The 10,697-nt window shown below is 28.8% G+C and overlaps 1 protein-coding gene across 1 annotated transcript; it reads right to left on the reverse strand.

Annotated features, from left to right (window-relative positions):
* Positions 1-3,891: 3,891 nt before the first annotated feature.
* Positions 3,892-8,609, reverse strand: LOC142646022 (uncharacterized). The gene has a single exon (XM_075823842.1). The coding sequence runs from the start codon at positions 6,410-6,412 to the stop codon at positions 4,385-4,387; it is 2,028 nt and encodes a 675-aa protein (XP_075679957.1). The 5' UTR covers positions 6,413-8,609; the 3' UTR covers positions 3,892-4,384.
* Positions 8,610-10,697: the final 2,088 nt, after the last annotated feature.

The following is a 10,697-nucleotide window of genomic DNA, read 5'->3' on the forward strand; positions in this document are numbered from 1 at the left end:
TTTTCCCTAGTTTTTATTTCTCTAGTTTTCGTATCATTATCATCATCATTATTTTTATATTTTAGAAAAGAGAAAAATTCTTGTTTGATTCTCTTTCAGATTCTGTAAAACTTTTATTCTTGTCTACAGAATCAAGAAGAATCAAAAGAAGAAAAAAAATTCACAAACATCGTATACCCGAAAGAAAACATTGAAAACAACAACAAGAATTCCTTTCGGACTAATTTTTTTGTTCGGGAATTAATCTTTGTTTTTTCAAAAAACAAAAAACAAAACAGAATCAAGAATTATTCCTTCAGTGAAAAACAAAACAAAACAAAACAAAGCAGAGATTTTCAAAACAAAGAAGAAAAAAATTTGTTTCTAAACGTTTTTTTCGGTGTGTAGTTTTGCATCGTTTTTTCGTTTCTTCAAAAGATGATGCTAAAATAATTGTCTTATCTTTACTGTTTCTACTCTAATTCCTTTTCTTCTTCTTCGTTTTCGTTTTCTTGCATATCTTTTGGTTGCTTCTTTTCGTCTATTCTTCATATTCCAGAATTTTACATGGAATTTTTTCACTGTGAATTTTTTCTCATTTCATCGCTTTTTTGAAATAGTGAACCGAAACGAAAACAAAAAAAAAACAATAGAGATTCTTTTTCTGGGTTATAATATTCTTTATCGGGATGTTTAGATTTTATTTATTTTTCGTTCGTTTCGTTTTTTCGCTTTTTTTCATATTTATTTTTGTATTCATCATGTGTGAGTTTGAGAACTAAAACAAGACAAAGACAAACTTTCAATGTTTCCGAAGAAATTTAACGATGCCATGATTCTTGCGAAAAATTCTTGAATTTGATGATGATAATCATGATGATGAGATTGACTGACAGAAAGAATACCATTGAAACGATTGAATGTGAATTGAAAGATTGAATGAAGCAGAAGAGAGAAGAGAAAAAACATTATAATAAATCAAAATAAACAGAATTTTCCTTTTCTGTTGTTGTTGTTTTTGGGCCAGGAAAATGTAATGTCTTAACCATATCGAAAAAGAAGAAAGTCTAGAAAGAAGGAAATTCTGGTAAAGAAAGTGTGGAAAAACAACAGCAAGACGAGAGATTTCGAGAACATTTCCCAAAGATTTTTTTCTGCTCTCAAAAATAATCCAAAATGTTTGCATCAACTTAACCCGCACACACACACACACACACACACAATCAGATCCCGACAGAATCGACAGCCAAAACCGATTAAAGATGTCGAAATAAGTATTATTTCTTTTCTCTGTTCGGATAAAATAAAGAAAAAAACAATAAACCGATTTAATCGTTCCAACAACAACAACAACAACAACAGAAAAAAAGAAAGGATTCGACATACACTCAATAATAATACAGCTAATTCTCTAAATAGGAATCAAGAATTTTCTTGTTAGTTGCTGTTGTTGTTGTTGTTGTTGTTGTTGTTGTTACTGTTTTCTGATTGAATTTAATCACACACACACTCGAAACATATTGATCAACAACAAAAACAACAGAGAAAGAAACAAAAGAGTTAAACTTTTGCTGTTGTTGTTGTTGTTCTGCTGTTCTGGTCTACTGTAAAAAGAAATTGATAAAGTTCTTTGGAAACTAAATTGAATGTGAAAGTCCACAGAAATGTTGGAAATGATTCGACTATTTGGACATTTTAGTTGGTAGTGATGCAAATGGTGAAAACAAAAGAAAAAAAAGTTGATTTTTCTTGGTTGATTTTTAACGTTGCCAGAACTTGTTTATTAACCTGATTTTTTTTTGTTGGTCCCTTTTTTCGAAAATATGAAAAGTTTCAAGCCAAGGCAAAATCAAGCAAAGCACAGAATTTTTTTTCTCCCCTGAAAGTAATGTCCATTTATTAGATGATTTTCAATGATGACGATGAGGAGGATTCTCTATCTTGCTTTTCATCATCATCATCAACAATCAAAATAAACTACTTTGGTGGATGATTACCAATTTTATTTAATGATGGTCATCATCGTGGTGGTGGTGGTGGTGTTCCAATAATATCGTGGTCCGTTCATTTAGAAAAATAAAACTTTTTTCGGGTTTGAGAATTCGGGTTTTTTCTGGTCCGAACATGGCCAAAAACATCAAAGTTTTCGCTTTTTTTCGATTTTATCGTTTTTCGCGAATCATCATTAAATGAAAATACAAAGTTTGTTTTCATTTTCTGGTTGAAATAAACAAACACAGGTAAAGGTAAACAAACAAACAAACAAAAAAAAGAAAAGGTATTTCTAATTTGGCAATCATAATGATCAGATGGAAAAAAAAACCTGAAAATTTATTGATTGGATTCTCATTTTTTGATTTTGATTTGGTCGAATTTCTTTCTTTCCATTTCGATTCTCCCCTTGTCCAAATGATTATAATGTTGTACCAAGGTTGGTCAGTTAGTTTTTTTTTTGGGTCCAAATGTTTTAATGATGGACATTCAACCACCCACACACACACACATACACTCGAGCACACAAAATACCTGTAATCATTACAGGTAAATTACAACAAGAATAATAACAGGAATTACATGAAAAGAATCGAAATCAAATGAATCATTCGAGAGAGAGAGAGAGAAAAACAACGAAACTAATTAGTTTAAATATTCCATGTTGCTGTTGAAATAGGATTTTTTTTTCTACAGTTTGTTAATAATTATCATTTGATGATGGTCATCTAATGATGATAATGATGATAATGATGACCATCATCAACTTTATCATCATTGGTCATCATCATCATCATCATCATTAAATGAAATCAAAGACAATTAATAAGGAACCGAATAATAATAATAATGAACTTGCATTCAGTCAATAATGATGATAATGATGATGATTGTCGGATGGACATCAAAATGGACATCAGAATTAATTGAATCCAAAAATGATGATGATGATGAATCCGGCAAAAGGCACGTTTTGATCATTATCAAAACAAAACAAAAAAAAACTCCTTAATCTAATTATATCAGGATATTCGACTATTTTAACCGAAATAATAACAACAAAATCAGATATATATCATTAATTTTGATCATTCATCATTATAATTTTCAGTTAAACAACGAAACCTACTAATTTTGTCAAATATATTTCTCTCTCTCTCTCTCTCTCTCTCTCTCTCTCTCTCTCTCTCTCTCTCTCTCTCTTGATTTAATGAATTTTGTTTTCATCGTTTTTTGTTGTTGCTAGGTAATGAGAAATCTTCCCAAAAATTTATTTCAATTTTCATTTTTTTTTGTTTTTCGGGAATTTTCCCCATTTCAATTCAGAGAGGATGTTTCTCGACCCTCATCAGTAGTTACTCATTTCCTTTTCTCTCTCTCTCTCTCTCTCTCTCTCTCTCTCTCTCTCTCTCTCTCTCTCTCTCTCTCTCTGTGTGTGTGTGTGTGGGTAGAAATAGACTAATCATCCCAACAAAAAAAAAAATTTGTTTTAAAAAAATTCAAAAAAAAACCAGCAGTAGAATTTTTTTTCTCTGGTTGTCACTGACATTCAAAGACTGATTCGCATTTAATAAAATTAAAGCCCAAAATGTAATGTAATGTCATTTGTAATTTCCATGGGTCTAATTCATTTGTCGTTTTGTTTTTTTGTTTGGGAATTCAATAGACTGGTTTATACACCAACAAAAATGAGCGGAATTCATTTCCTTTTCCGGTTTTTTTGGATTCTCTTTTGCAATTTTCTTCCATTCAAACAAGCAAAAAGAATATCCTAACAACCATCATCGTCATTATCGTCATTAAACATTCACTGTTTTCTTTTTAGCTAGGCTAGCTTGATTGATTTTAATGAAAATGAAAAAAATTTTCTTTTCATTTATCATTAGGGTGATGAGAGTGAGAGAAAGAATAATTATCATTATTTTTTTCAACCAAAAAAAAAAATTCGCATTTTATTCCATAATATTCTGTGTGTGTGTGTGTGTCTGTGATAACAATGGATTCTGGTTGGCAAATTCTGTTAAGGAATTTTTTCTGGTTTTTTGTTTTAAAATTTCACATTTTTTCTCTCATTGTGTGTTGACTCCATGGAGAAGTTGGAAAAAATTTTCTTCACAATCTTCTCCATTCATTTCATTTCATTTTATTCAAAAAACGCAAAAACAAACTAAAAAACATTATTATGATGACAACAAGGAAAAAAAAGGGGAACAATTGAATTTGGTTGTCTGTTTGTTGGTGTGTGTGTGTTAATACAAACATATAGTGTTTGTATGTGGATTCTGTAGGGGGAGGGAAATTCTGTAAAGAATTTTTTTTCTCAAATAACCAATATACTGTGTGTGTCTGTCATTCGCATCAATATTATTATCACTATAGTTTTTTCCCCTTTGAAAATATTCGTTTTTTTTGGTTAACAAAATGGATCCATTGATAATTTGATATGATTTGATTGGTGTTGTTCCTGATGATTACGGTGATAACGATGATAATATCCACTTGTAGTTGTTGATGATAACGGTAATGGTAATGGTGTAGCGATTTCCGCATCCAATTCCGATGATAATATTGGAATTAAATCTTCATCATCATCATCATTATCTTGATTACGGTCCATTATCGTTGATGATAATAATCTTGATGATGGTAATGTTGATGTTGATGGCAATGTTGTTGTTGATGTTGTTAACATTAATCGACATTTACGATATGGTTCACAACGATGTAATGCATATAAAAAACAACCTGATGCTAATGCTTGCATTGTTAATATTAAACAAGCAATTGTTTCCATAAATAAATTTATTGGTAACCATGCAATCATTGGTACTGTTAATAATGATAATAATGATAATTCTTTATTTAATATTTTTGTTATATGTTTTATATGTATTATTGTCGTTGTTGTTGTTGTTGGCAGTTGTTGTTGTTGTTGATTATTTGTTGTTGTTGTTGTTATATCTTGATCTTGATAATAAGGCTTTGGTGATTGATTTGTTGTTGTTGTTGTTGTTGTTGCAGAAGGTGTTTTTGTTGTTGTTGTCGAAGGTGTTGTTGTTGTTGTTGGTATCAGAAATAATGATGATAATGGATGATGATGATGACCATGTTTCAAACGTTTCTTTTTAAACCAATAATGTTGATGATTCTGGTGATGAGGATTCTGATGATGAGGATTCTGATGATGATTATGTTGTTGTTGTTGTTGTTGATTATGTAATGATGATGATATTGATGGATGGATATGATTTGATTGTTGTTGTTGTTGTTGTTGTTTTATTTGAATTTGATTTTTTAGAAAAGGCAACGATGGTGTTAAATTATTATTAAAATCTGTCATCATTCTATCATTATCATTATCGTTATTATTATTGGTCATCGTTAACCATTTTGGCATTTTTGTCGTTGATGTTAATGATAAAATTGGACGTTCAGAATTTGATGATGCGGCTGATAATCTCGAAGAGGAAGAAGATGCATTAGCACTATTTCCACCACTATTTCCACCTCCATCACTACCGCTACTACTATTATCACCTTGTTGTTGTTGTTGTTGTTGATTAGTTTGATAATGATGATGATAATAATAATAATAATAATTATAATCATTTTGTTGTTGTTGTTGATTATTATTATTATTATTTTGATTATTATTATTATTAATTTTAACTTCTTGTACTAATTTTAATAAAACAAAAAAATAACTAGTTTGTAAAAATAAAAATAATAACATTGCCAATGCATATAATGATGATAATAATATTGAACGTTTTATTGTACCAAATAGGCCACTTAATGATATTATCAATGATAAAAATTGTACAAATAATTGTAATGATTCAATTGGTACTAATATTATTGCAATTATAATTGTACTTATTATTGATATTAATGTTAAAAAGGCCATTGAATATTGTATTGGTATAAATAATATTTCAATTGGATGTTTTTCATAATGATCATTATAATGCTTTTGTCCACTACCATTACCATTATCAGCAACATTTTCATCATTTGACGCATCATGATGATGCGGCAAATGTTGATGCGAAAGATGGCAATGCGGATAATTTGATTGTATATCTAAATCATCATCTTCATTATCAATATTTGGATTGTTGTTGTTGTTGTTATTATTATTAATTAGAAATTCTTGTTCCAATAATAATTGATCATAACAATAATAACAATAGTCATTAGTGTTATTACAAGTACCACAAGATAAATATGGATATGATTTTGAATTTAGATGATGATGCGGATGATGATGATAAGAAGAATAATTTCTTGATTTATCAACAACAACGCCATTATCACTATTATCATTGATTTTTTGTTGTTGTTGTTGTTGTTGATTTATAAAACGTAATCGTTGTTGAATGGATCGTCTAAATCGATATATAAATCGATTTAAACGATTTGATGATTTTAGTAGATACATGATTTTTTGATTCTTCTGATTTTTACTTGTGATATGATCAATAATGTTTCGATAATTTGATTGATTGATTTTTGGATAAATTAAAAAATTTTGAAAGTTTTTTGACAGTTGAAATAGACGATGATGATTATGAGAAATTCCTGACAGAATACAGAATTAAAGCTCTCCGACAACAACAACAACAAAAATTAAATTATAAAAAAAACTTGTCAAACAAATTTTTTCAATTACAGTTGATGATGATTTGGTTGGTTTGTTTATCCTGACCTGGTTTGTTGTTTGTTTTTGATATGAAACGAAATTGACATTCTCTATGAAACAAATTGATGATGATCATGATGGTGATTATTATAATGATTATGTGTTGACATTATTGTTGACATTTTTGATATTATAATCATCATCATCATCATTCAGGATTATAATTAAAAATGATGGCCGTATTAATGATTATGATTACGATGATAATGATGATGATGATGAAAATATTTTCATTATAATAATAATAATAATTTTGGGTTTGATGATTTATTTATTCGGTTGTTGTTGTTGATTTTTGTTGTTGTTGTTGTCGATTGTTGTTGTTGTTTTTAATTATTTTTAATATTTTTTGTCGTTTTGTTTATTTTTGGTTTCCTTTGTCGACCTTCAATCATCATTGACGTCAGAATTTTTCATTTTTTTGATTTTTGATTGATATGATTTTCACACAGACACACCAGACACAGAATCACAAACACACACAGAGAATATTCTTTATTTGTCACCAAGAATATATCATCAAACAAGCAACAACAAATTGTAGATTTGGAAAAAATGTAAATTCTTTCTGGTTCTTTACTTTTCCAGAATTTTAATAAAAGTTATGAATTTTATTTTTTATTTCGAGTTTTTGGTTTTGAACCAAAGAATTTCTTCAAGATAATGTCTGTCGTTGTTTGGTTTCAGCAATGAAATTATTCGTTTTGCATTTTTGATAAATTACGATTATCCCTGTTATTATTATTGGATTTTTTTTCTGGGAATAATAAATGTCTTTTGAAAGCAGAAAACAGAAGAAGAGAAGAAGAAATTCTTTTACTTTTCTTACATTCTTTTGGATTTTATTGCTTTGTTTCAAATGATTTGTTTTCGTTTTTCAGACAAAATGAATTATAGAATCTCCAAAAAACAAACGATCGTTTTACATTTTGTTTTCGGTATTTTTTTCGGTATTTTTTGTTTATTGACAAAATCACTGAATTTTATTTTGTTTTTTGAAAAACTTTTTTGCACAGGGAGTTTACTGAATAATTGACGGAATATTTCCCGGCAATGTTCCCGGAAAAAAATTCTATAATAATTTGACCTTTTTTACTTTTGATATTTATTTAATCTGATTATGTCGATTGATTGATTGATTGATTGATTGATTGACATATTTGATAAATTAATTAAAATTTCTTCGATATGTTTTATGTTTTTGTAATCAGTTTGATGATGATGATGATGATGATTTTAAAATTTTAAAAAATTAAAAAATTTAAAATTTTAATTAGCATTTTTTTGTTTTCTGATTTGCAAATGAAAGAGAAAAGAGAGTTGAAATGTTGTTGAGTTTATCACAAATATTATTTTCTGAATTGTTTTTTTTCGGAAAGTAGTTTTTCTTCTTCGTTGTTGATTATGATGAATTCCATTCAATGATATGCAATGAGATAAGATTAACCATTTACAAGCACACCGGGGACACCCACACACACTTGAACCAAATTGAACATAGATTCAAAGATGATGATGATATGATGAATTTAGTTGTTTGTTGTTTGGTAAATCCACGGATTTACCAGAAACAAATTGGAAGTTTTTTGGAAAAATCTTTCGGAAAATTGCTGCTCTTTTTTTTGCATCATTTAAATGATTTTTTTCAGTTGAAAAACAAAGAAAAAAAATTCATTTAAATAACCGACATAATATTTACTCAGAAGAAGAAAAGGACATCAATGTGTGAATGACAGAATACTCGCACACACACAGAATTTGAAAAAAATGTGAAATTTTTTTGCAGTTTTTCGTTTTTGGTTCACATTTTTTTTTAATAAATGTCGTGTGCTTGAAATAAACACAAAAAGCTCAAGCAGAAGCTTTTTCGTTTCTCACATTTCTCAATGAAAAAAGAATAATAAACATTTCACATAGAATCGACCGTTATCATCGTTTAATAGTTTTGAAAGTTTTTATTTACTACAACCAGAATAACCAGAATAAGGTTGAATTTGCTGGAGTTATTGTTGGAGTATGATGAGAGAGAATTTCTCATGTAGTAGTGGTTCCCAGAAAAAAAACCATAAAGAATATTCTTCAAAAAAAAATGCATAACCTAAAACTGGACGCAGAATCAATATCGTTTTTAGGTTGTTTAGTTCAATTCTGGATATATTCTTGAATTCTGTTCCATTTTTTTTCTCTCTTCAATGACGACGATAATAATAATAATTTCCAGAAGAAAAAAAAATGGCACGATATTTTCATTGCTGCTGCTGCTGTGTGTGTGTGTGGTTATTGTGAATGAACTTTTCATATAGCCATAGATAGATAGATATATGGCCAGAAACTTCCCAGAATTTTTTTTTTTTTTTTTTTGATTCACAAAGACTAAACTACCCCAAAACTATATAGTTTTTCGGGATGTTTTTTTTTGCCTTCATCATCATCATCATCATCATCATCATCATGATCGTCGTCGTCCGATTCAAATGTTAAAAGTTGGCTAATCTGCCTTGCATTTATTTATTTTTGTTTCTGGTTCTGGCCTTTCGATTGATTTTCTCCCCTGCTTTTTTCCCCCTGGAATCGATTCCACAGGACTACCACCCTGAAAAAACCAATTGGAAATATTTTCCTCAACAACCAAATTGCCATTGGGCAAAACTATGTTTTTGGTGGCTGGATAGTCAGAATGCTTTATCTTTCTTCCAAATTCTTTTTGACTTTCTTTTCTTTTTCTTCTTTTAAGCTTCTTTATTGTCATTTTTCAAAAAAAGAAAGAAAGAAAGAAATATTCTCGGTTCTTTTGTTTTTATTAGTTGCCGAAAAAAAAATAGAAAATTCCTGGGAAATTTCTCAAAAATAAAATTCCTTGAAATAAAACGAATAACTAACCGATCAGATTGACTGAATCAAGAAAAGAAAAAAGTCAAAAAAATCATACCAGTAGTCAATGAATTTCAGTGATTTTTTTTTCTATTCAATTCTTGATCTGAAAAATTTCCCGAAAACTTTTTTCCCTCTCTCTCTCATGTCTATATTTATTCAAACTTCATATAGTAAGTGAAAATGAAGAAAATAAAACAAAAATATGAAAAACGTTGACATTGTCATTGTCATCATCATCATTCGCAAGCAAACAAAAACTACTTGAAAAATTATATAACAACATGATGATGATAATGTCAAGAAGTTATTTCCACATTTTTTTCTACTAACACTCTTCTCTCTCTTTCTGCCTCCGTATATTGAATAATTCAATTGAGTCAAAATATGATTGGTTTTGCCTTGTTTGAATGATGTTGTTGTTTTTTTTCCTATTCCAAATTCCCGGTTTTTGCTTTTTTTTCTTTTTCGCTGATGCTGAGGTCATAATCAAAACAAAAATTCCAGTTCTTTTTCTCCCTGTTACATTGTTTTTCATTCATTCATTCATTCAAACCGACGATAAAATAGTAAAATTTCCAGAGAAAATTCTCTATTGGCAATAGAAAAGTTGTCAGAAATTTTTCAGAAATTTTTTTCCCGGGAATTTTTTTTCCTCCCCATTCAAATGAATAAATATTTTATCGGAGAACAACAAAAAAAAAGATTATTTTTTTCCTGTTTTATTTGTCAAAACAGATGTCATCATCAAGAATCAAGAATCAAACAACAAAAATCATGACAAAAAAGTGTGTTTTTTTGTTTTGTTTTAAAATTTTAAAATTTCGAAAAAAAATTTCAAAAATAACTTAATTAAAGAACGACATCGACAACAACAACCAACGGGAATTAATTAAATTTCTCTCGTTCGTTTTGTTTCGTAGTTTGTGATGTTGTACCGATTGTGAAACAAAAAGTGTTAAGTTTGTTTTTGGAAAAATCAAACTGAAACAAGGAACAAAAAAATGACCAGAAGCAATGGAATAATTAATAACAAAAATTGCAGAAAATTTTCCAAATAAAACAAAAATTCTGCCGTTTGACAATTATAAAGCAACAGAATCGGTAACCATCGTGCAATCGCTTTTGTTGCAAATGAATGCTTGAAAAGCGA

Source organism: Dermatophagoides pteronyssinus, unplaced genomic scaffold, assembly GCF_027571235.1.
Source record: "Dermatophagoides pteronyssinus isolate colony J.1.1.1.1 unplaced genomic scaffold, Derpt_VIB-CSIC_2022.12 sq0038, whole genome shotgun sequence".
NCBI classification, from domain to species: Eukaryota; Metazoa; Arthropoda; class Arachnida; order Sarcoptiformes; family Pyroglyphidae; genus Dermatophagoides; species Dermatophagoides pteronyssinus.